Here is a 27,185-nt window from a genome sequence, read left to right as displayed (position 1 = left end):
ATGTGATGCAGAATTTCCACCAAGAAGCTTCCTGACAAAGTCACGTGCAGCAAGACTGTACTGAAAGATTATGAATGGTTCCTGTCTGGATCTGTTTAAAAGGATAAACTGTGTAATAACCGTCCTGTTGCCAAGATCTGCATTTTCAACTGTTTGATTTTATATTGTGTTTGTAAAATTGCTCTGAACGTTGGTTTTTTTTTATCTTCTGAAGTTCCATGATAAGATTGACCCCATGCTGGAGTCTCTGGAGCGCATAGCGGAGCGTCTGCGTCAGCCCCCGTCCATCTCTGTGGAAGTGGAGAAGATCCGCGAGCAGATTGCTGAGAACAAAGCTGTGAACATGGACCTGGAGAAGCTGCAGCCCTCTTATGAAACTCTGAAGCAGCGAGGAGAAGAAATGATCACTCGCTCAGAGGGAGCAGACAAAGACCTGTCTGCTAAAGGTGAACTCTCATATCAAAGTTCGCTGCCACTTTATACGAATCAGGTTGTTGTGGTTTTGTCAGCTGGGAGGGCGGTGCGGTCATTCAGCACTCTTACACAGCAGCCCAGCATCTGCTCTGATGCTGAAGTCTTCTAAAGCTCCCCTACTGCTTTTTTGGCCTGTAGTCATCCACAGCCTAGCTGATGAAATGAATGCTCCTTGTATGTTAACCTTAACTCTTTCCATAGTGGTCATTTGTGCAAATTCCTCCATTCTAATGAAGCACACAAAAGCTACTTGAGCAATAATAGCTCCCCCTTGTGGAGAGCCTTCAGCCTGCTAAACGTAAGTGAGTGTGAGTTGCAAGCCAAACAAACGAAACACATGACAAAATAGCTGGATGACACATATTATTACATCAGCAATATTACAGCATCAGGCTATAACAGTGCAGATAAACAGTACAGGACCAGCTGACCCCAATCATAACCAGCCTGTTCACAAACACAGTCAGCGCAGCATTCAGCCAAATCTCCAAACATAAGACAAAGGAAGTCGAACAAAATGACATGGCAGTGTATACAGAGCAGATCACAGAGCTGAAAGATCATAACAGCCAGAATAATCTGAATACATACAGCAGTAATAAACCTACCTGGGCTGTGTTTTCCAAAAGTATCTTAACACTAAGATGATCCTTAAAAGGTAGAGCAAGTGTTACACTGACCACTGACCACTGTCTCTAGATGATCTTAACACTAAGATGATCCTTAAAAGGTAGAGCAAGTGTTACACTGACCACTGACCACTGTCTCTAGATGATCTTAACACTAAGATGATCCTTAAAAGGTAGAGCAAGTGTTACACTGACCACTGACCACAGTCTCTAGATGATCTTAACACTAAGATGATCCTTAAAAGGTAGAGCAAGTGTTACACTGACCACTGACCACTGTCTCTAGATGATCTTAACACTAAGATGATCCTTAAAAGGTAGAGCAAGTGTTACACTGACCACTGACCACTGTCTCTAGATGATCTTAACACTAAGATGCTTTTTAGGAAACTGTCCCAGACTGGTAACGTACGGAGCCCTGCTGGTGACATCACATGAAAACAACAATAATGCAAGACTACATCGTATTAATGCATGGGAACAAGATCTAAATGCGTGGCCACGACTTAGTAAGGCGTGGGAACAAGATCCTAATGTGTGGCCACAACTTAGTACGGCATGGGAACGAGATAATTAAGTCATGGCCATGACTTAAGGTGTGGGAACGAGATAATTAAGTCATGGCCATGACTTAAGAAGGTGTGGGAACGAGATCCTAATGCGTGGCTACGACTTAGTAAGGTGTGGGAACGAGATCCTAATGTGGCCACAACTTAGTAGGGTATGGGAACAAGATAATTAAATTGTAGCCACAACTTAGTATGAGATCTTAATGTGTGTCCACGACTTAGTAAGGCATGGGAACGTGATAATTAAGTCGTGGCCATGATTTAGTAAGGTGTGGGAAAATGATCATGCCTTATTATGCTGTGGTCAAAGATTAATTATCTCATTCCCATGCCTTACTAAGCCGTGGACACACATTAAGATCTCATACTAAGTTGTGGCTACAATTTAATTATCTTGTTCCCATACCCTACTAAGTCGTAGCCATGCATTAGGATCTCGTTCCCACAACTTATTAAGTCATGGCCATGACTTAATTATCTTGTTCCCATGCTTTATTAATTTGTGGCCATGCATTATTTTTATGTATGCGGGTCGTCACCAGCAGGGCTCCGTAGTAACGTGAAAATACCAGCATACAGTTATATAACCATTGGGGTTACACACCAAAACTGGCTATTGTCCTATGCAAACATGAATTATGTCTGTTTAATGTTTTATTTTTCAACATGACTTTCTCTCAGATGGATTTACAATTAGTGCCTCAGCTGTATTAGCAGGCTACTTTACATTGGCCATGTTAATTTGCTATGTGCACCCGATTGGTCAGGGTTGTCTTCTCCAACTCCCTGAGCCAGGATTTTCTACATTTCTGACCGGCTAATGACGGTGCATTTAATCTGATGGAGTGGTATCTTCGGTGGCAAAGACAGAGACCACCATGACAGCTTCTTATTGTTAGAAATATGATTAATTAACTGGCGTTCATTTTTTTGACAATCCAGCCAGGATTACAAACACATATCAAAACAAAAAATGTATAATTTTGTACAATAAATGTAATGTAAAGTAGTTTGTAGCAAAATAACTCTATTCCAGCATGGTTATTCTTTTTTTGCTTGTTGTAACTGGTCCATAATCCATAACAGACAAAATGGTTGGTTTACTATGTTTCCAATTGCAAGGAAATGTCGCATTTTCTCAGTTCTTTTCTTCTGCTTTTCTCAAAAGCTGTTCAAGACAAGCTGGACCAGATGGTATTTGTGTGGAACGACATCCAGGCTCTTCTGGAGGAGAGGGAGGCCAAACTTCTGGATGTGATGGACTTGGCTGAGAAATTCTGGTGTGATCACTGTGCTCTTATCGTCACCATCAAGGACACACAGGACCTGCTAAAAGAGCTTGAGGAGCCTGGAGTGGACCCTTCTGTTGTCAAACAGCAACAGGAGTCCGTAGAGGTCAGTCGCTTTAAACCCTTTAAATGCCCAGGACTTCGCATCAGGTCCAAACTTCTATTACTCACTTTTATAACTTTTAATTACAGTCCATGTACTAACTGAATAATAAGCTTTAGGATGGAATAAGTGATTATAAAATGGCTTAGTATGACTGTAATAAGGGGCCCGTTGTCATTGATAAAGAGAGGATGGAAAATGGTTGTGTAAAAGTGAATTATGACTGTTTTTGCCTTTTAACATTAAACAGAGGTCTGTTTTAAATGGTTTGTGTCAGGCGTTGCTCTCATGGTGGATTGTCTGGGCTTTGTTGGATACAGGGCTACAGAGAGGAGATTGATGGACTTCAGGAGGAGCTGAACGTGGTCCAGAATCTGGGAGCAGAGCTTATGACCGCCTGTGGAGAACCCGACAAACCAGTAATCAAGAAGAGCCTTGATGAGGTAACAGTTTCAGCAGAGATGAATAAATGAAAGTTTTTTTTTAAAAAAACTTTTTGAGATTTATAGAGAACCTTTTCCAGCATATTAACATTTGAATTTTGTTATCATCTGTAATGCATTGCCCCAACAACAATAATTACTAGAAGGCTGTAAATAGAAATTTCGGATGTTTCCAGATTGATGAACGGAGCTGTAGATGATTAAAAAATGGCTTAAAATGCTATGTAGCATCAAGATTGATGCAAAAGTTTTGATAAAATAACCATTTTCATGTTTGAGAAATCTAAAGTAGATAACTTGACAAAACAATATAGAATTCACTGTATATAATTGCCCATAATCCTTGAAATATTCAATAAAATGTCTAAACACACCCTGATAAGCTTTACTTCTACATTGTTATTAATGTATTAGGATATTATTGTATAGCAAGTAGCCCAAAGTATGAATTAACAAGTGATTCCAATCGTTTGAATGGCAGTTTGAGCATTTTGAGCTCATGCAATATCTGCTCTGCTTCTTAGGTGAACATGGCATGGGAGACCCTGAATAAGACATGGAAGGAGCGAGTGGAGCGACTGGAGGAGGCCATGCAGGCTGCTGTACAGTTCCAGGATGGTCTTCAGGTACATTGTGTACACTTAAGATCATCACATCAGTGGAATTAGTGCACTTAAGAGTTCATTGTAAGATCTGTGTCACTGGTGGTTACTTGATGGTTCACTTGGTGAGTGGTGTAATTACTCAGCATTACTCATTTACTTTCTTTGTGATCCAGTGGAAAAATTGCTGAATGCTTGATTCACCTTGAGTACACGCTGTGTATCCACTTATTTCAGATCTTAGTTACTACACTACAGTTTTTTTACATACACTATTGTTCAAAAGTCAGAAAGCACCTTCATTTATTTCATTTCCAGTCAAAACAGTACAAGTTATTCATTTTTCAGTAGATATTTTTGAGATTAGATGTAAGATAATGCACTTGCCCAATACAGGAGAAAATCAAAGTGTAAAAACAGGAGTTTCCAAAACTGGAGTTCAAAAACTGATTAAAAGCTACAGAGAAAATGTGGCTCCTAACAACCACCTGGAAGAGCTATTAGACCCCAAAACTGCCCCCATCAGATAAACAGCACTTAAAGCTTTCATCTCTGAGAGAGAGGAGAAAATCAAGCTGCTTCAGATCTGAAAACATCCACAGGTGTTTCTGTCCATCCTTCCACTGTGAGAAGACGACTCAGCGCTGTGGGTCTGAAAGGATGTGTAGCTGTCAAGAAGAACCTCACTGAGAAAAGGAGACGGACACATCAAACAAAGAAGCTGAACGATGGACTGACCACCCCAGAGTCCAGACCTCAACACCACTGAATGTGTTTGATTACTTCAGAAAATGATCAACCAGCTTCTAAGACTGAACTTTGGAGGTGTGTCTGCAGATTCTTTGAGGAACTGAAAGTGAGTCTCCTGAAAGGAATGGAAGCTGGAATAAAGGTGAAGAGTGGACACAGTGAATACTGGAAAAGAAGAAATTATATGACCATTCTGACTGGAAGTTAAATAAATGAGGGGCTGACTTTTAGACTGTACTGGACAGTTGGCTCAAATGATAATCAGCTGCCTTGAAGTCATTATTGATGTACTGAGATAGTGAACTGTGGTACTTTTAGCATTTGATCAGTCATTGGAATAGATTGATCAAGTGATGAGAAGCATCTTTAAATGTAAATAGGTTTTATTTAGTTCTAATCAAAGGCATTTTAAAAGACAAAGCACTGATTAGGCTGAAAAAACTGCATATTGTCCTGCAAACTGACTACTTTAAGAAGTTTAGGTGTGATTTCGATCTCCAGCTTTTCCATTATTGGCCGCTTGGTCCTCTCAGCTGAACCCAGGGGTAAAAGAGCAACATGAGTCAAGGTAAAGGCAGCACTGTGCTCTGTTAATCACAGTAGCGCTTCATTCCTCCTCTACAGGGCATGTTTGACTGGGTGGATATTTTGGAGGGCAAACTGGATTCAATGTCACCCGTCGGCACAGACCTGGAGACTGTGAAGCAGCAGATCGAGGAGCTGAAGGTACTACTTCGCTGATTCTGAGTGTTTGTGAGGTTTTTCCTTCAACACTGACCTGAAAACTATTGGCCATGTTTGGTTTATGTTGATCAAAGCATAAAGACACGTTTCGGTGATCCTGCCCAGTTGTGCCTTGTCTGCTTGTTTGATAAACAGAGTGGCCCTACTGACCAAATAACAGCTGTGTTTATCCAGAGAACAGCCACTTCATTTACTCTCCCACAGTTAGTTCAAAGGTGCATTGTTGTGAACGTTGTATTGTCAATCCAGTTCCAGAGAGAGATAAAGACAAACAAACCTTGACTTTGTCTACGATGTTAGTCAAAGGGCACATATATGTGCTTTATAAGGAGTTATTAATGACGTAGGAGAGCTGAGTGTTTTGTCTTGTCAAACACGTGACCCTTTCCTAATGGCTGTGTTTGTGCAGGAGTTCAAAGGCGAGGCGTACCAGCTTCAGATCGAGATGGAGAGGCTGAACCACCAAGCAGGGCTGCTACTGAAGAAAGTACTGGAGGAAGCAGACCGCATTGCCATCCAGGAGCCCGTCAGTGAGCTCAAAATGCTCTGGGACAACCTGGACGAAAAAGTCATCAACAGACAGGTAAGACGTAGAATGTGGAATCGTTACAGAACACAGACCTTCTGTGAATCTACTGCATAGGCTTCCTCACAGACGGGTTGACCTTATTTTAGTTATGATAAACCTGAAATTTTGGTCTGAACCCAAATACAGCCCACGATTTTCTGAGTCGGACCCGACACACACCATCACGCTTTGAGTCTGATCCACAGCCTAGCCCGACAGAGTTCTGTCTGAACCTGACCTGATCCGTGTCAAGTTTTGAGTCTGAACCCGACCTGAGCCTGACCAAATTCTGCCCAAACCCAACCCAAAATCATTAAAGTTTCAGTCTGTAACTGAGCCAAGTACAGCAAAATTCATCATGTTTTGAGTCTAAACCCGATCCACATCGTTAAGTTTGGAGTCTGAACCCAACCCACATTGTTAAGTGTTGACTCCGAACCTGACCCACATAGTTAAGTTTTGAGACCAATCCCGACCCACACAGTTAAGTTTTGAGACCAATCCCGACCCACACAGTTAAGTTTTGAGACCAATCCCGACCCACACAGTTAAGTTTTGAGACCAATCCCGACCCACACAGTTAAGTTTTGAGACCAATCCCGACCCACACAGTTAAGTTTTGAGACCAATCCCGACCCACATCATCAAGTTTTGAGACCAATCCCGACCCACACAGTTAAGTTTTGAGACCAATCCCGACCCACATCATCAAGTTTTGAGACCAATCCCAACCCACAGTTACATTTTGAGACCAATCACGACCCACACAAGGTTTTGTTCTGACAGCAATAATATATTTTGTTTACATAGCGCCTCCTCTAAAAGCTGAAAGCACTTTATGCACATCCATGAAATTCATACGGAAATAAAATTCATATGAATATGGGGACATAAATCCCTGAACAGACTCTAAATCTCTCCTTAAAACTTTTGATAATAGCCAGCATGAGATGTTATGTGTATCTGTATGTGTGTGTGTGTGTGTGTGTGTATATATATATATATATATATGTATATATATATATATACACACACACATATATACTTCGCTGTTCTCACACTGTGCGGTGCTGATATAATCCTAAAACTTCAGTTACTTGTTACATATAACATACTGAACATCCCATTGGGTTCAGACAGATATCTCAGGCGTGACAGACCCCTGGGTTAAAACTTGCGCTCATGTTCTATGCCAGGTTCTTCACTGACCATGAGTGGCTTGTCTATTCTCTTGATGTCTTTCAGCACAAGTTGGAAGGTGCTTTGCTGGCCTTAGGGCAGTTCCAGCATGCTCTAGACGAGCTTCTGGCCTGGCTCACTCACACTGAAGACCTGCTTAGCGAACAGAAGAAAACCAGCGGGGACCCCAAAGCCATCGAGATAGAACTCGCCAAGCACCATGTAAGTCAAAGTGGGGATATTTATATTGTTGACCTCGTAAATAATGACCTCACTACTGCAAAGGCGCCAGAACATTTAATTTATTAGTTGCAAGGATGTTGTCTGTTGCTTGGCTGCAAAATCAGCAGTGTCTTTTATTTTCAAATAAATTCTGTACAATTTAGCTCCCGCTGGGAAATGAATTGTCTGTATTTCTTATTAGTTTATAATGTCTTTTATCACCAGGTGCTGCAGAACGATGTCCTGGCCCATAAGAGCACTGTGGAGGCAGTGAACAAGGCGGGCAGCGATCTAATGGAGTCCAGCGAAGGAGAGGAGGCCTGTGGCCTGCAGAGCAAGCTGGAGAACCTCAACCAGCGCTGGAGGGGCATCCTGGAGAAGACTGAGCAGAGGAGGCAGCTTCTGGACAGCGCTTTGCTCCAGGTCTGACACAGACATATAACCAGACTCACTGGCTGCTCGGTGGAATGTGGAGGTTTGTTAGAAACGGTGCTGTGATTGATGATCCTCTCTAGAGCAACGAAGGACTTTAATCACAGAATGTGAGGGGGGAGCAGAAAAGGCTACACACAGATATCCATGCATACACACATATACACACATATACACACACATGCCTTTGATACGAGTGATGAAACATAGTCTTGTGCAAAAGTTTGTGCACCCCCGGTCCGATTATGTTTTGATGAGTTTCTAAGTGAAAATAAAGTAACGTCCTCTACAGAGAACACACTGTTTATTTACTGAATTTAATATATTGGAAAAAAAACAAAAACATAAACGTCGCCTTCCAAAAGTTATGGAATATTTTACATCTTATGTTTTATTGTTTTTCAAGTAAACGCAAATTGTGCACTAAAATTTGCAGAAAAATGCCTTAAGTCTGTTCCCTGTAGAGGATGTGGTATTATTTTCGTAACTTATTTTCTCATACTAAATCAACAAAACATGTAATTTGACTGAGGGGGATTCAGACGTTTGCATACACTGATATCTATCAATCTAACTTTTGCTTAAGTTAACTTGCCAAATCAACTTAATGGTGAGTTGACATCTTCACTCTGCTGAAAGGTTTCAGGAGGAGTGGATGACATGAACTTAGCTAATGTTGCTGAAATTCGGTGCCTTAATGGTGTAGATAGATAAACCTTTGTTGGAGAGAAGAGGACCGAAACCGAAAACAGATAAAGTCGGTTTCATTTTTGTATAAATCTGTTTTTTTTTCTTCCTTACCTTTCAAGCAGTGAATGCAAACAGGCTAATATCTGTAAATTATCATTGTTTACAACCAACACAATCAGCTACCACTTCGTTTTTGTCTGAAATGGATGTAGAACAAGAGGAAGAGATAAGAGGTTGTCTACAAATTACATCTCAAGCAGCGATCGTCGGGGTCCAAGCACTACCTGTCTACGAGACCCCATGAGCATATTTACAGCTGCTTGTTGTCCCACACCACTGACGTGTTGATAAGTTATGTCTACTGGTGCATCAGAAATTGCTTTGTGGTGTCAGTCGTAGATATCAGTATAGCACATCACCAATACCAGTACTGATATTGCGATAAAGTGTCAGTATCAGTGCCGATACTGTTTCGGTGCAACACTGTGAAATACAAAAAACGCTTCTACAAACTGCAGCATCTGCCATTAGAACCAGCCGCTATTAGCACACTACTAACTACTACTAAAATACTTTATAATTTTATTTATTTTTTTTTTAACTAGTCGACAGCTTTTTTGAATGACTAGTAAAAATCCGACCCTTAGTCTAAATATAACTCCATATTTAGTTTGTAAAAGTCTTTTTTTTTGCAAAACTTTGCGTATTTCAATGCTTTTTATAAATTTGAATTTAAAAGTACACATATGTAAATATGTCGCTGCTGTTGGAACAAAACCTTGTATCTCCATTTTTGTCCCTTTTCAGTTTTTAACATGATTTGAAAATGCCTGTTGCCCTTTACACTGTGTGCAAATTTCACAATCCATAGACCAAAAGAAACGGCCTAAAAATGACTTGGAAAAAAGTCTGGTTCCATTGACTTACATTAAAGGAAAGTAGGTTTTTTCCTTCTCCTGTAAAGTTACCAGTTTGGAGATACGAGATTTTCTTCCGACAACAGTGATATTTAGTTATTCATACAAACTGCGTCTACCGCCTCCATTTACTGACTCAGACACCATTGTCCTCGCTGGGAAGCCTCGCAAACATGTCGTTTTTATTCACCCTGGATTAATAAGAGAAACATCCATTTTTTAAACTTCTTTTCACCCCTTGAAGCTCCGCTAATGAGTCTGTGGAGTCTATTGTGATGACGCTGGCTGCATTGTGTTCTAGGCCCAAGGTTTCCATGGTGAGATTGAAGATATGCAGCAATGGCTGAAAGACACAGAACGTCAGCTGTTAGCATCAAAGGCGGTTGGAGGCTTACCAGACACGGCCCGCGAGCAGCTTAACGCCCATCTGGTATGTATTTAAGACTACGAGAGGCTGTTACAGATGGCGAGCTTGTATCGGTTCAAGCACACTCAATTTTATTTACAGTGTTGTTTTTATGAACAATAGTAAACAGAAAATAAAACTGCATTAATAATCAGCGGCACTATTTAGCACCACTTAGGTCAGCTGAGCCGACAGTGGGGGTGTAGAACTGTTTTGTTTAAAGCCAGACTCTGAGGCTTCTGCTCACTTCATTACCTCATTATTTAAACCCCAGCTAATAAATCAGAATTATGGTGAGTAGAAAAATACAACTTTCAGCTGCAGTGTTTATTTATAAAGATGATGATAAGCATAAGAATCAGTCCAGCGGTGGGATCACATTATCACACTGTTTACAATAGAATAATGTCTGACATCTTTCAGGATGAGCATAATATTCACCACTGTACATCACTGATGAAGAAACGTTTGTCATTTTATTTTACATTCATGCTGCTTTCCAGAGATTGTCTCATGTAAACGATTTTACTACATCAGCTTATTTTTTATGTATCTATAATAATAATAACAATAACAATAATAATAATAATATTTTTTCAACAGGACTGTTTTATTTACACTTTATTACTGTTATATTTACATTCACTGACACTTTAAACTTCATTGTCATGTATAAAACGTTCTATAATATTAATAATAATAATAATAGAAAATGCATAACAGTAGACACTGTAAATACTAAAGTAATATTTTTAATTATTTTAATTACAATTTACATAAACTGTGAAACACCTTGAGCTTCATTTTTTGTTTATAAAATATGCCATATAAAGAAATAATAAAAATAATAATAATAATAATAATAATAATAATAATAATAAGCATGGGGCAAGCATAATAACATAATTTTATTTATTCTATTTTACTGTTTTATTTACGTATACTGTAAAGTACGTAGAGCTTCTTTTTATATATGAAAAGTGCTATAATAACAACAATAATAACAATAATAATAATAATAATAATAATAGGGCAAGGGTATTTTTCAACAGGGCTGTTTTATTTACACTTTATTGCTGTTATATTTACATTCACTGGCTCTTTAAGCTTCATTGTCATGTATAAAAGGTTCTATATAAAGTTTTATATATATATATACATATATATATATGTATATATATATATATATATATATATAATGTATAAAGTTCTATATTATCTAAATAATAATTATAATACAATTATTATTATTATTATTATTATTATTATTATTACTACTGTCCATAAACCCAGTGTGTGCTCTCTGCCATGGCTGTGTATATAGGAGCTGTGCAGTGCAGTGGAGGCGAAGGAGGAACTGTACCAGCAGCTTCTTCAGAGAGGTCAACAGCTGATAGCCCTGACGCCGGAGGGCCAGGACAGCACCACCGAGCAGGACCTCCGCAACCTGCAGGAGAAGTGGGAGTGCATGCAGGCCAAGGTGGCCGAGAGGAAGGTGGGTGCTGCGAGGAACCGCTTCTGCGTCCCAGCTGCCAGCCTGGCCCAGCATGCTGTGGCTTCAGATCCCACAAACGGAAATGTCTCGTCATGCTGATCCACGTCTGATCCCAGAGCTGTGAACTGTGGTGATGTCAGTGAGGATGTGGTCAGAGGGGGCGTGGGAGTCTGTATGAAACAAAGTGGGCTGTTCTGCGAAGTCAGACATGCACCTGCGGTTTACTGAGTGGTGCGTCAAGCCGAGGAGAGAAGAGAAAATAACGCGTGGCCGGGTTCAGACATGTTCTTTACCCAAACCTTCTGCTCCATGATGTATCGCCTCAGGATTTAGGCTCGACTTCTGGGTACAAAGTTGATGTCGGTGTTAGCTACATAAATTTTACTCCAGGTTTTCCGTTCAGTTTTTTGGGTTTGAGTTATAATATGAGGTTGATTACAAAAAGTTAAAAAGTTTGGAATCATTTGCTGCATTAATTATTTGTGTTATTTTATATACAATAAAACTTAAACAATGTAGATATAATCTTATAAACTAGACACCAGTAGGTATTTTTTGATGTTTTATTCAATATTTCAAGACATTTAAGTTATTTTAAACTGTAAATGTTAAACTCTAATTTCCTATTAACAATATTTTTTCCAGATATGTCACAGAGAGGCAGTAAGGTGCTTTATAGTGAGGCCATATTAAAAATCTCATTAAATCTGTGGGCCAGAAAAAAATATATATTATTATTTTTAATTAATGTTGTGCTGTAACCCGAACTGGCCACTGTTTATTCAAAATATGCAAAAACGTCAACAGTAAAATACAGACACTTGTAGTAGACCTTGAAATATTACATGGACACTTGAAATATTGAATATTTAAATGGCCCCAGGATCTCAGTCTTTAAATCTACCTATTTGCTCGAACTTGACACTTGGGCTCAATTTCTGAGCTGAAATTAGGGGCAGCTCAAATGTGTTTTGGAGATATGACTGGTGTGGAATTGTGCAGAATTGAGGTGTAACAGCTGCTCCATATTAAGTGAGTGACCCTTATTAGTCCCACAATGGGGAAATTTCACCTCCGCATTTAACCCAATTAACGTGCAGTGAAACACCACATACACACTAGTGAACACACACACTAGGGGGCAGTGAGCACACTTGCCCGGAGTGGTGGGCAGCCCCATCCACGGTGCCCAGGGAGCAGTTGGGGGTTAGGTGCTTTGCTCAAGCGCACTTCAGTCTGTCGGCTCAGGGGATCGAACCGGAGACCTTCCGGTCACAGGGCTGGTTCCCTAACCTCCAGCCTATGACTGCCCCATAGAATGTTGTTGGGGTAGGAGAGTCAGAGAGCACTTACAGTGCAGTGCATGCTGGGGACTGTAGTGCAGTACACTGTGAAACAGGCTAATATGAATAGAAATACTTCTACAGACTGGATAGGATTGTGTGGTGGGCCTGATCTGGCCCGTGGGGCTTGTGTTTGACACATGGGTTGTATACAATGGAAGGATTCAAACCTTTTTTATCTCTCAGTTGTGCAGTTTTGACAATCCTCTGTCAGCTGTGTGCAGCTGTGGAGTTCCGAGATGCTGTGTGGAGCAGAGCTGGCTGTGGCCCATTGAATGAAGCCTGATGTCACTGTCCTACATTGCCATTGACCTCTGAACACCTTCTTTAACGATAAACCAAGTTTTCCACTTCGTTCAAGCTTAAAACTTTTGTGATATGTAGGCTTTTTTGGAATTTCTGGCTTTTCCACACTGGCATTTTCAAACTGTGCATTTAAGAGGTGGATGAAAAACTGAGATTCAAAACTTTTGAAGTGATTCCAAACTTTTCAACAGCGGTGCACTTTTTAATATAGTGAAAGTGTTTGTAGGGCTTATGAGGTGAGCTTTCACTGGAGAAAGCTGTCCTGTTGTTTCCAGATGGCACTGTGTGAGTCAGGCTGTAATATTGAATCAGAGGATAATGATCCTGTATTTGTGGTTGCAGGAGAAACATTTCGTCTTCACATCCTCTTTCGTTTACCTTTAGAGGGCTTGGGATTGAGACTTCCTCACTGTTTAGTCACAAAGAGATGCTGATGCTGATTCCCATTGTTCCAGTGTAACTATGACTAAAGCTCCGTGTGTGGTTGTTTTGCGTAGGGAAAACTTGAGGAGGCGTTAGCGATGGCCACAGATTTCCACAACTCCCTGCAGGACTTCATCAACTGGCTGACCCAAGCTGAGCAGACCCTGACCATGGTCTCTCCAGCTTCCCTCATCCTGGAGACTATTCTGTTCCAGATTGATGAGCACAAGGTATTTCTATGCCAGACCGGTGTTAAGAATATGAATCAGCGACATCCTAATCTGTACACATAATCTACAGTACTGTGCTGAATTCAGAGATCAGAGACCTTCATTTATTTCATTTCCAGTCAAAACAGCTATTAAGTACACATTAATAATTTTTTAAAAGATATTTCAGAGGAGATTAGATAAAATCAAAGGAAAACAACAAAACTGGAGTTCAAAAACTGATTAAAAGCTACAGAGAAAATGTGACTCCTAACAACCACCTGGAAGACCTGTTAGACCCCAAAACTGCCCCCATCAGATAAACAGCACTTAAAGCTTTCATCTTTGAGAGAGAGGAGAAAATCAAGCTGCTTCAGATCTGAAAACATCCACAGGTGTTTCTGTCCATCCTTCCACTGTGAGAAGACGACTCAGCGCTGTGGGTCTGAAAGGATGTGTAGCTGTCAAGAAGAACCTCACTGAGAAAAGGAGACGGACACATCAAACAAAGAAGCTGAACAATGGACTGACCACCCCAGAGTCCAGACCTCAACACCACTGAATGTGTTTGATTACTTCAGAAAATGATCAACCAGCTTCTAAGACTGAACTTTGGAGGTGTGTCTGCAGATTCTTTGAGGAACTGAAAGTGAGTCTCCTGAAAAGAATGGAAGCTGGAATAAAGGTGAAGAGTGACTCACTGAACACTGAAAAAATAATATATTTAGTTTAGCTGAAACTAAAAAAAAATCTTGTATTTAATGGTATTTTGACTGGAATGCAGTAGATAAAAGGTGGTCTCTGGCTTTTGCGCAGCACTGTATTAATGTTTTCCGTTTCCAGTTAATGACTCTGCCTGCTCTGATATCTCAGAGCCACATTATCGAAGTCCACTCACTCAGGAAACCTCTGCTCTTTTGAGCTTAATCACATTTGGCTTTGGCCCATTTGGTTCCCTTCCAAACTCGGCAGTTCATGCACAATCACCGTTTTCTGAGATCGGAATGATTTCCCCTCCACTAAGCTTGTTCTCCCTGCAGGTGTTTGTGACAGAGGTGAACTCGCACCGGGATCAGATCATCGAGCTGGATAAGACGGGAACCCACCTGAAGTACTTCAGCCAGAAGCAGGACGTGGTGCTGATTAAGAACCTGCTGCTGAGTGTGCAGAGCCGCTGGGAGAAAGTGGTGCAGCGCTCGGTGGAGCGAGGACGCCTGCTGGACGACGCCAGGAAGCGCGCCAAACAGGTGACAAACCTCACCTGGGCTGTAACTGGTCAAATTATAGTATTTTTACCCAATATAGTGTGTAGGAGGGCTGATTAGGTTGATAATGAATTGCTCTATTAACTATTACTCAATAGCTAATTAAACCATTATGCCTTCTGTAGTTTCAGGTTTAAAGACACATGTATGCTTAGTTTGCAGCTTGTTAGCCACTGGTCTATCAATAGTAGTCCTTATTGAATGGAGTCTTTCTGCTCAGCATGTGATTCAACTCAGCTTGAACTTCCAGTAATATTTCTGAAAGTGAAATATAGAGGTTATTATATTAGAGTGATCCTCCTGTCGTTATCTCCCTGCAGTTCCATGAGAGCTGGACTAAGCTGATGGAGTGGCTGGAGGAGTCGGAAAGGGCTCTAGACTCAGAGCTGGAGATCGCCAACGATCCGGACAAGATCAAACTGCAGCTGGCTCAGCATAAGGTGATCCCACTATTTTGACTAAATAATGACAGTCTTCCCAACATCCTGCTGATCTGTGGCGCCTTGTGTTGCCTTCATGCATTTCCATTAACTCATGCACCAGACATCTGCAGAAGCACAGTAAACCATGTCCGGACAAGGTGTGAATCACGGAAAACCAGCTGCTCTCTCCATCGCAGTCATTGTGTTATTCTTCAGCCGTGACTCACAAAGGAAGTATCACGCCGCCACAGTGGCAGTAATTCTGTGTTAATCCTGACTGCAGTACGATTTAAACTGGGGGCATCATCCATGGCGAACCCCACATTAGCATCAGCATTAGAGATTCTGGGGCTTCCATAATGCCATAATAATCCCCCCCTGTGCTGGATAAATAGGCCAAGCCCTGATCTCCGATACTTCTAATCCAGGGAGACTGAAGGAACGCTGGAATTGTGGGACCCCCCACAGACGCGTTCTCATCCAGGTTTTTAGGCACAGTGAAAGAGTCTGATTCAATTCTCTTTGTATATGAACAGTAAAATATCAGGAAACGCTTTTTAGGACAGCACTGTACAGAAAATCATACCTCATATCTACACATCAGTTGCCTAGTAGAATTAATATTATATTGAAGTCTCTCATATTTATGATTGTATGCAAAGTTTGAGGAACCCTAGTCAAATTACGTTTTTTATAACAAAACAAGTATTGATTATTTGTTGAATTTAACCTACTGGGGAAAAAATAAAACCTAATATCTGGTCTGTGTGATTGCACATTTCATACTTGTCATATTTAAGTGTGTTCTCTGTAAAGGATGTGTTAACTTACAACTTCTTTTCTTAGAAAATTAACAATAACATGTAATTTGACCAGGGGGGCCCAAACATTTGCATACTGCTATATCAGCTGGTGCTGATGCATGAAACATTTATAAAATCTAGATTAACATCATAATATTACATTTATTTATTTATATAGAGGTATAAATGCAGAGCACGATAAATACGTTGTCAGATAATGGTCAGATCTAGACTTCTGTCCTTCTGTTATATATATATATATATATATATATATATATATATATATATATATATATATATAACCACATAACTACAAATATTGATACCATCATATATCCTTAAAATTAACAAAAGTATTTTTGAAACCTAACTTTTAGCATGAGAATAAGATGTTATGACACATCTAATAATGATGCAAAGCTTTGCAATATTACATACACATTGTATATTACATTATTAATATAATTTAATGCTTCTTGTTTCTGCAGTTTATTCCAGTTTTAAAAATATGATCATGAGCTAAAACTACTGGTTTTGTTTTTGACAATGTTACATTTTTATAACAATTTTTTCAACTAAATTTCATCAGCTTTTATCAGTTATCTAAAATTTTTAGCTTCCTAAAATCAGTATTGATCACAAGATTTTCAAATCGGGCCGGCCCTGTTAGAAAGTCTGTCTACTAATTCAAATAATGCATCCCTCCTCCTCCAAAAGGAGCATGACTCACTGTTGTTCACAGTATAGAAGACAGCACAGTGCCATATAATTAACAGCTCAGCAGTGTGGACTCAGCAGATTCCTCCACTTTCTGTTGACTCAGTTAACAGGGAAGCAGGGAAGCATCTAACTCCATTTGCCCACATGGCAACCTGTACTGGAACAAGTTCCAGTCTGCTTGTCCTTGAACTGAGCCTCAATGTTAACTCTGACTCCCTGTTGTTGGGCTGTTACAGGAGTTCCAGAAGGCTCTGGGTGGCAAGCACTCTGTGTATGATACCACCAGCCGCACCGGCCGGGCACTGAAGGACAAAACCTCCCTGCAAGATGACAACCAGAAACTGGACGACATGCTTTGTGAACTCAGGGATAAATGGGACACGGTGTGCGGCAAGTCTGTCGAGAGGTACGTCTGCGTGTCTCGGCCGGAGATCACCTTAACTTACCTTAACACAGAAATGGCCAACCCTTCTCCTGGAGATCTACTGACCCTTTAGGGTTCCAACCCTAATCTAACTTGCCTGATTCACGTGATCAGGCCTGGTTTACATGAAGAGACTGGGAACCAGAGATGTCAATTCATGCAAGCCCAAGTCGAGTCTTGAGTCTCTGGGACAGAGTTGCCAGATTGGGCAAATTTCCTGCCAAACTGGGTGGAGTTTGGTTGGATTTAATTAGAGGGAGGTGTGTTCAGTTACAGTTGGAGCTAAACTTTGAAGGAAGGTAGATCTCCAGGACAAGAGTTAGGCAGGCTGAGGCCTTTTAAAACTGCAGTTAGTAAAGGCTAATTAATATGTTTATTCTGAGTAACTGAATGATAATGTTTCTTCTCTATGGTTCATATCACTGCTGTCGGAACAAAACCTCATATCTTCAGTTTTTGACATAATTTGAAAATGCCTGTTGCCCTTTACATTATGTGTAAGTTTAATGATGAATTGACCAAAAGAAATGACCCCAAATGACTTGGAAAAAAGTCTGGTTCCATTGACTTACATTAAAAGTAAAGTATGTTTTTTCCTTCTCCTGTAAAGGTACCATTTTGGAGATACGAGGTTTTGTTCCGACAACAGCGAAATATAACAGTTGTAGGCATGGCAAGTTTATTTACATAGCAAGTTTTCATATACAAGGTAGAAAAATTACATTTAAAATGACAGAAAATTACAATTAAAATAAAAATTAAAAACACAATGAAACAAAAAGGTAATGCAGATAAAGTAATAAGCATAGAATAATGGGAAATAAGTAATGAAGTGCTAGAAAGACGAGTCTGAAAGGCACAGGTAAAGATAGTCCAGGTGTGTTTTTAGTCTTCTTTTGAAAATGTACATAACTGACAACATCTAGGAGTTTATTCTGACCGATTGCAGAGTTCATATCCAGATAAACATATTTATAATTGTTTGCTGTTATAAAATGGTTCATTTTTCTAGTGTGTAGTTCTGTAGTATATAGCATTATTGCTGTTGCAAATATGGCTTTATTTATGTGTTTATTTTGATTAACTGACAATTTTCTTCTCTATAGTTCATATATAATATTTGAATTCTGGTAAATACATTTGTAATCGTTTGCATTTGATGAATGTGACCCAATGTGGTCTTTTCTCACAGGCAAAACAAGCTGGAGGAAGCTCTCCTGTTTTCAGGCCAGTTCACCGACGCTTTGCAGGCTCTGATCGACTGGCTTTATAAAGTAGAACCTCAGCTGGCAGAGGACCAGCCCGTGCACGGAGACATCGACTTGGTGCTGAACCTCATCGACAGCCACAAGGTACTTTTCCTGTCTAGAATTTAGTTCAGACAGCACAACAAGCAGAAAAAGCTTTCTTAACAGGACACCTGATTAAACTGATTAATCATTTGAATGGGGATTACTAATTATAGGATTTCCGTGTGGATTTCCCAGCAGACCATAGTGTTGAAACATTCCTTCAGAATCTCTCGTCATCTCCACCCTCCTGTCCTGTGGCTCTATTTTGGGCCTTTTGGGTTCTGTTCTTGGAGCTCTCGGCCACAATGAAATGTAATTATGGCATGAGAATAGACGTTTCTCTCCCCCTGCTGCTTGTCCGAGTGTGTGGACAAGCCTCCTGGTTTCAATTAAAGAAGACAGCTGAACTCAGTCACTGCGCAGAACCTCTTCTTCTCTTGTAGTCCCTCCTCCAGATGAGCTGCTCTCAGTCTGTCTGAAGGCAAAATGCAGCTTGTGGGTTCAGCTGATCGACTCGAGGGCCTTGGCCTCATATCACTGATTCTGTAGCGTTTTTAGGCTCGTCTAGTCCCGTTAGTGCCGTTTCTTTCCAATCAGTGCTCACTGATTCTGTTTCTCTTGGAAAGGACTTACAATCTAGAGCGAGACTTCTGCCAAAATACGTGACCCTGGCATCTCTGTGGTGATCAGCGCTGTAGGAATGTCACACGGTATTAACCCACCGTGTCCTGCTCTCATAAAGCCTTACTGTGTGTTAGCTAATGCAGGTGTGATGGTGGAGAAGACTGACATAAAGGGTAGATTTGCCTGAGTGTCCAAAACCATTTATCAGTGACTGCTATATTGCATAAGGACATGTCAGTGTTAGCCTTTATATCACTTCAGAGCTGTATCTGGCACTTGTTCAGGATGTGCAGGTTTCAGAATTACTCTGACTGATTGCTTAGCTGCTGCTCTCAGGTCTGATATAAACTTATGCACTGATTGTAAGCACTATGCACCAGGGTAATTATGGATACTATTACTAACTATTACTAAAATGAAAATTAGAAATTAAGAAATGTGCTTTTTCACTGTAATAATGTAAAAATCACAGTTTTACAAAAACATGAAAATCAAAACTAAAATGTCTGCAGCAAAAATAACCAAAATTAAACAAAATAAAAAAAATAAACTTTAGTTTTTGTTTTTCTGGGCATAAATGAGAGTTTAGAAGTGGATCCTTTCTGTGTTTGGACGTTTTTAAGGAAAGCTGGAACCGAGCCAAGCTGAGCTCAGTCTGCTGTTGAGTTAATTTTATTCCACCCTTAACGAATACCTACTGTCACAGTCATACTAAAACACACTGTCATACTAAAACACAGTCATACTAAAACACAGTCATACTAAAACACACTGTCATACTAAAACACAGTCATACTAAAACACACTGTCATACTAAAACACACTGTCATACTAAAACACAGTCATACTAAAACACAGTCATACTAAAACACACAGTCATACTAAAACACAGTCATACTAAAACACAGTCATACTAAAACACACTGTCATACTAAAACACACTGTCATACTAAAACACAGTCATACTAAAACACAGTCATACTAAAACACACTGTCATACTAAAACACAGTCATACTAAAACACAGTCATACTAAAACACACTGTCATACTAAAACACAGTCATACTAAAACACTGTCATACTAAAACACAGTCATACTAAAACACACTGTCATACTAAAACACAGTCATACTAAAACACAGTCATACTAAAACACAGTCATACTAAAACACACTGTCATACTAAAACACAGTCATACTAAAACACAGTCATACTAAAACACACTGTCATACTAAAACATACTGTCATACTAAAACACTGTCATACTAAAACACTGTCATACTAAAACACTGTCATACTAAAACACAGTCATACTAAAACACAGTCATACTAAAACACACTGTCATACTAAAACACAGTCATACTAAAACACACTGTCATACTAAAACACAGTCATACTAAAACACACTGTCATACTAAAACACAGTCATACTAAAACACTGTCATACTAAAACACACTGTCATACTAAAAACTAAAACTGAAACTTAACTGAAATCAAAATCCAACATGAAAAACTAAATACATAGAAAGATAGACAGACTGACAGACAGACAGACAGACAGATAGACAGACAGACAGATAGACAGACAGACAGATAGACAGACAGATAGATAGACAGAAAGAAGTGTATTGATCCTGAAGAGAAATTGCAGTGTTACAGTAGCAAGACATAATTGCACATAAACTTAATATAGTAGGCAGAAATAAAATAGGAATAAAAACAGACAGAAATTAGGCAGAAATAGAATATATCACAGAAAATATCACTATGACAGAGTAGGAATAAAAGCATATCTATTGCATATTTACACAGCATTGACAGATTTATTGTATTTACATGAGAGCAGGTATTGCACTAAGTGGTATAAGGTAGTTACAACACAATGAATATGAGCATAACTATGAGTTATAACAATAAAAACTAATGAAAATTCAAATCTATAATAACCCTGCTGTGCACATGCCTTGGCAGACTATTCTGCTGGGAAATGTATGCATTTGAAGTATAGGCTGAAACGATCCTTCTTAAAATGTTTGCTCCTCTCAGAACACATTAGCTTTTATTAATAAGTTGTTAGCCTGTTTGTTATTGTACCTTTCATATTTATTTGTCCAGTCAAACACATAAACTCACCATCCACTTATTAACTGTCACTTGTCCCAGACATGCACACAGTAAGCTTGTGAGATTGTGTGCAGTTCAGTGGTCTGATTGCACCCCCAACCCATTATATAACCTGGTTCATCACAAGTAACGGGGTAATGCCACAGAGGTGCCTGCTTACACTAGAGGAGATGATGATGCTCACGTTTCAGGTCAGAAACGTGCTAACTTGCTAAGCTAACTTTGTTTTGGTATGGTTTGAATAAAATCACACTTTTACAGCCTATTCATTACAAAATGGCTCGGCTTCCACTGTAAAGTACAGACCGCTGGTAGTCCACTGTTAGGCTGAGATATATGAAATTTTCTTAAAGTTTTGAATAATTTTGATGTCAGTCACATAAGCCAATGTTCATGTGCCTCAGGGGAAAACACTCGGTGTGTGTAAGGCTGCAGCACAGCTTTATTTAGCAAGCATGACCCAAGAAAAAACCTGCCTCATGCTGCTTCACCCAGAATATTCTGAAGCAAGCCAGCATATCAGGACAGATAGAAGACATGCAGATGTACAGAAACACTGTTTATGAGACACATACGCTTTCCTTGTGTGCATCTTAAAGCCAAGATGTAATCTGTCTGTGATTCCTGATGCTGCTGTCAGTTGGCTCCAGCCTAGAGCCCTGATACAGCTTCACCGCTTATCCTGGTTGAAATGACTAAAACTGCTCTGACTGTGTTTGTCGTGCCGCAGGTGTTTCAGAAGGAGCTGGGGAAGAGGACGGGCTCCGTTCAGGCCCTGAAGCGCTCGGCCCGTGAGCTGACTGAGAGCAGCCATGACGACTCGTCGTGGGTGAAAGTTCAGATGCAGGAGCTGAGTACGCGCTGGGAGACGGTGTGCGCCCTCTCAGTGTCCAAACAGACTCGTCTGGAGCAGGCCCTGTGTCAGGTACAGCGCTCTCTGCACCGTCACGCTGCACTACAGATGGCCAAAGCTGACCTAAGCCAAACACAAATGCAGTAGTATGTCCTTTTTGAACAGTGATGGTATCTGGACATTTAAGCAATAGAACGCGAGAGGGAGTGTGTTATCACAAAATAATAAAATTATTGGCGATAACACACTCCTCGAGTGTTCTATTGCTTTTATACAACAGTTAAATAAATAAAGTGATAAATTAATAAACTGGGCCGTGAACGCGGCGTTTAATATGTTTTAATGTTCGCAGTTCCTTCACCAAATTATAGTTCCTTAACGAGCAGCTTGTTGCTACGTCAGAGTAACGAGCTCCGCCCACTCGCTGCACAGCCGGTAGTTCGTTCTCCAGCTTCACACAGAACAGCCGACCGTTTCGGAATTTAGTGTCGTCTCATCTTCAGAGTCTGACCAAATCGGCTGTCGGTCAAATGTGATCTTAAAAGTGTCCATTTTCTGTTTGTGGCAAAGTAAGAAGTGAAAACGTTCAAATGTCTTGAGCGTCTCCTACAGCTGTCAGAGTCGTTGCTTAGCAACAGCGTCTCAGCAGAGTGATACAGTGTTTGTAAACAAAAAAGGTGATGTTATGGCAAAATAACAGCACAGTTAGAACGCCTCTCAACCAATCAGCTTGCGTGGCCGGAACTGTTGTATAAATTAGAATAAACCCCTTACCCTACATTCACACCGGCAGTGACGCGCCGCAACAAGGCGGCCGGAGGTCATTTATTTTCAATGAGAGCTGGCGATTTCCGGCAACAGGAGGCAGCGCGAACATTGGAGACTCAAAGTGGGCGGAGTTTAACTTGAGCAAAGCGATGTGGTGATTACCGATAGGTATTGAGCATTCAGCAGTGTAGTTTCACAGAAGTTATAAGGGGTGTTTCTGACTGCTTAATGAACCAGGCATAATACAGTGCAGCCTATCCAAACAGCTCATTTACATACATCACTCTTAAAGGCACAGCAACAAAACCAGCATATTTACCTGTAAGGGAAAAAGAGAGGATGGAAAAGGTATGTAAGCTCACACACCGTAAGTTAAAAAATAAAATGCAAGAACATACAGGATGTGGGCATTTTGGGTTCACACTTAAAAAAGATGATTCTTCAAGGGTTCTTTAGTAAAGAAAATGGTTCTATATAGAAGAGAATGTGCTGTAGATGTATATATAGAACCTTTTTGAAAATGGATCTTATATAGCAGCAAAAAAGCTTCTTCTATTGTTACAAGCTTGATATCGTAACAATAGGAGAACCCTTTTGGTGCTGTGTAGAACCCTTTTCAAAAAGGGTTTTTTCTCCATCAATCTGAAGAACAGTTTCACCATGCAAAGAACCACTTAAGCCTGAAAATGGTTCTACACAGAACTCATGGTTCTATTAGAACCGTTCCCTTAATCAAAGAACCCTTGAAGGACCACCTTTTTCCAAGAGTGTAGCTGATCTGAACTTTTTAGATTAGAGATTCTGAAACTGAAAATTCACAACTTACTGGAACAGTCGAGTGGTTCATATGATGGAGCTTCACTCTCCTCAGGTGTAGTTTATAATTCCGTGCTGACGAGCTGTGCAGCTTTATCCCAGTGTGGGATGTGTTATCTCAGTAGCTTATGTTCTCTGTGTTTCTCAGGCAGAGGAGTTCCACTCGACTGTTCACATTCTGCTGGAATGGCTGGCTGAAGCAGAACAGAGCCTCCGGTTCCATGGTTCCTTGCCTGATGACGAGGAAGCCCTCCGAAGTCTCATCGAACAGCACAAAGTATGATTTCACACCTCGTTTGTTTGCTAAAGTCAGAGTTTGTTTGGATGTTTGTCACCTTTATCTTTTTAAGGATCTTTTTAATTTGGTTCAGTTAGTTTTGCGTTTCATCAGCTAAAGTGCAGATGTTTACTGGTCATTGGTTATTGGTATGTTTATTTCTTACAGAAGAACATTTGAACCCTTCAGAAGGTTTGTCGGTGTAGTCTATGGAATGTAAACAAAAACGTTTTTCTGTTCTGTGTCAAAATGTGTCAAAATGACCCGATCTGAAGAAGAAGTTCAGTAGGTCTGTACCATACAAGGCACAATAGGGCCCAATCCCATTTCTTATTTTTACCCCTACCCCTTGTTTTCGAGTGTCTCCCTAACCCCTTGGAACTGAGTTACAGGGTAGTGGTTGAAATCTTCCCTCTGAAATGGGACCCTCAAATAAAAAGAGCATTACTTCATTAACAGCTACCAGCGCTGCTCTGTAGGCGACCCTGCCAGTCTGCAGTGACAGCAGAGGAGGGTAAAGTTCAGCTCCTCACTGCAGGGCTTTAGTTACACTTAGAGAATCATATAACTTCAAAGACGGGGGCAATTATTTATTATCACCCACCCCTAATTCTTCAGTGATATGAAGCTGAAGTCAGATATTCACCAGCTTCTTGTTCGAATTTTCCCGTTCCACCTTAAATAGTGCAGCATTTCTGACACCTGAGATGCCAGAATGTAACTAAAGGTACAGGAAATTTAGCTAGCTAGATACAGAGACAGTGGCTTACTACAAGTGATTTTTTATGCTTGTTCTGAAGAAAAGGACCAAAATACATTGAAAAATCATTATACGATAATATATAAGATAATATAACCTATTTGCAACTAGCAGAGATACTTTCTCTAAGTAGACAAAGCACTTTTTGTAAATCGCTCTGGATAAGAGCGTCTGCTAAATGATATAATGTAAATGTAAATTCTCACAACACTCTGTTTGGAGTCTCTGAAAAACCTCCGTTTGGAGGGTCATGTAGCCCTAACACTTGACCCTACCCCTCTATCTCAACAAGAATCAGGACACCCTACCCCTAGACGTGAACGCGCAAAACGGAGTACTAAGGGCTGTGGTAGGGCAAAGGGTTAAACAGGATTGGCCCTAAGTTTCCCGCTGAAGCAACACCAATACACAAAGCGTACATGCACAGCATTTCCTCCGAGTAATCATACGATTTCTCTTTCGTGGAAAAAGTTGTGTCATCAATAAGCGATTTTAAACAGCGATCTGGAATTAATAAAATTCTGGAGCTGAATTTTCAATCCAGTCACGTGCCAGAGTGATTATCGCTCTGAGGCAGAACGTGTGTAAATATATTCGGCCGCATTTCCATTCTTTCATTCTTCTCTCATTAACTCTTCTTAAAACAGAGTTCGGAGATCTTCAGGCCAGCTCGTTCCGATGTGCCCATCAGGGCTGCCAGTGGAGTAACACAAACCATACATGGCCTCTCAAACTTTATGAACTAGCGCGGGCCAAAGCAGGACTCAACCATTATTTCATATCCCTTGAGTGTGATCTCATATTTGAACCAGAGACGGTTTGTTCCGAGTCCACATACTTCTCATCAGACATTATTCACACTGCACAGAATGTGGTGGGGTGGAAAGGAAAAGCCTTCTTGGAACCTCAGCGTAAATTCCCTTTGTTTTGTCTTTGTGGTGGCGTTTGACTAACGAGAGGCTCTCTGCTCCGAGCAGGAATTCATGAAGAAGCTGGAGGAGAAGAGGGTGGCTCTGGGCAAAGCCACCAGCATGGGCGAAGCTATCTTAGCCATCTGTCATCCGGACTCCATCACCACTGTCAAACACTGGAACACCATCATCAAAGCGCGCTTCGAGGAGGTCTTTGCTCATCTCACTAACCTCACACTCTTATACAATGGCAGGATTTACACGTAGCACTTCTGTGACGGATTTAGCTTAATGCTCTATTTCTGCTACTTTTTACACTATAAATATGTATATTAGTTCAGTTATTATTATTTTAATCTGAGATTTTATTATTGCTGTTATACAGTGTCTGTCAAAGAGTGCATAGTTATACCACATTTGTTACACCATGTATTTACCATGCATTCACACTATGTAAATGGGTGTTACTGCAACTCTGGCACTTCTGCCGGTCCACGTTTTGTAGAAAATGGACCTCAACAAAAATTTGCATATCATCATATCGTCCAAAAAGGTAACTTTACAGGAGAGTGCAAAAACGTTTTGCACTTTTAATGTAAGTTAATGTAAAAGTGATGTTATTCTAAGCATTTTTGGAGTATTTCTGTTGGTCCATTCAATATGAAATTTTCACGCAATGTAAAAGGAAGCTGATGTGCTCAAATGACAGAAAATAAAAAAATTAGAGATTTTTTTTTGGACCGTGGTAATATCATTTTTAAATTTTAAATCTGAACCTGATTTGTCTTTACAGCTAGTTTAATCTGATTTGAATTTTCTTTACAACACTCTGAGCTGTTGTGGTGAAGATATTTTCACTGTTCTTGAATATAATTGGTAAAAAAGTTTGGCTGCCTCTGGTCAAATTCCATTTTGTGCTGAGTAAAAATAAGTGAACACATCTTCTACAGAGAACACACTAATGCACATTTTAATACAAAATAACTGTTTATCTACTGAATTTAACATATTGGGAGTAGAATAAAACATAAAATGTGACCTGTGCAAAGGTTAGGGCACATTTTATTTACATTTTTATCTATATGTTAAATTTAGCAGTAGTGTACTTAAATTTGCTTATTAAAATGTGTATATTGAACCATTTAAATATGTCCACTGTAGAAGTGTTAGCTTATTTTCACTCAGAAAAATGAACAAAACATAATATGACCAGGTGCTATGGAAGGGATTGAATATTAAAAGTTGATATTTACTTTACTTTTCTGTAAATCCAGGAAAACCTAGATTAGCACACTTTACCACACTTTTATTCCATGTGCTGTTTGGGTAGC

The 27,185-nt window shown here is 40.0% G+C and overlaps 1 protein-coding gene across 1 annotated transcript in view; it reads left to right on the top strand.

Moving 5' to 3' along the window:
• The window catches only part of dst (dystonin), a 277,698-nt gene that overhangs the window by 228,197 nt on the left and 22,316 nt on the right, over positions 1-27,185 (top strand). Inside the window, 18 exon segments of the mRNA XM_036573677.1 lie at positions 215-446; positions 2,841-3,067; positions 3,385-3,507; positions 4,032-4,133; positions 5,484-5,585; positions 6,013-6,186; positions 7,417-7,572; positions 7,798-7,995; positions 9,913-10,041; positions 11,342-11,512; positions 13,659-13,814; positions 14,834-15,040; positions 15,379-15,498; positions 17,240-17,409; positions 18,620-18,779; positions 22,200-22,394; positions 24,055-24,183; positions 25,921-26,064. Of these exon segments, the coding sequence (XP_036429570.1) occupies positions 215-446; positions 2,841-3,067; positions 3,385-3,507; positions 4,032-4,133; positions 5,484-5,585; positions 6,013-6,186; positions 7,417-7,572; positions 7,798-7,995; positions 9,913-10,041; positions 11,342-11,512; positions 13,659-13,814; positions 14,834-15,040; positions 15,379-15,498; positions 17,240-17,409; positions 18,620-18,779; positions 22,200-22,394; positions 24,055-24,183; positions 25,921-26,064 (2,895 nt within the window).

Source organism: Colossoma macropomum, unplaced genomic scaffold (assembly GCF_904425465.1).
Source record: "Colossoma macropomum unplaced genomic scaffold, Colossoma_macropomum, whole genome shotgun sequence".
Lineage (NCBI taxonomy): Eukaryota > Metazoa > Chordata > Actinopteri > Characiformes > Serrasalmidae > Colossoma > Colossoma macropomum.
This window is presented reverse-complemented; position numbering and strand designations above follow the sequence as displayed.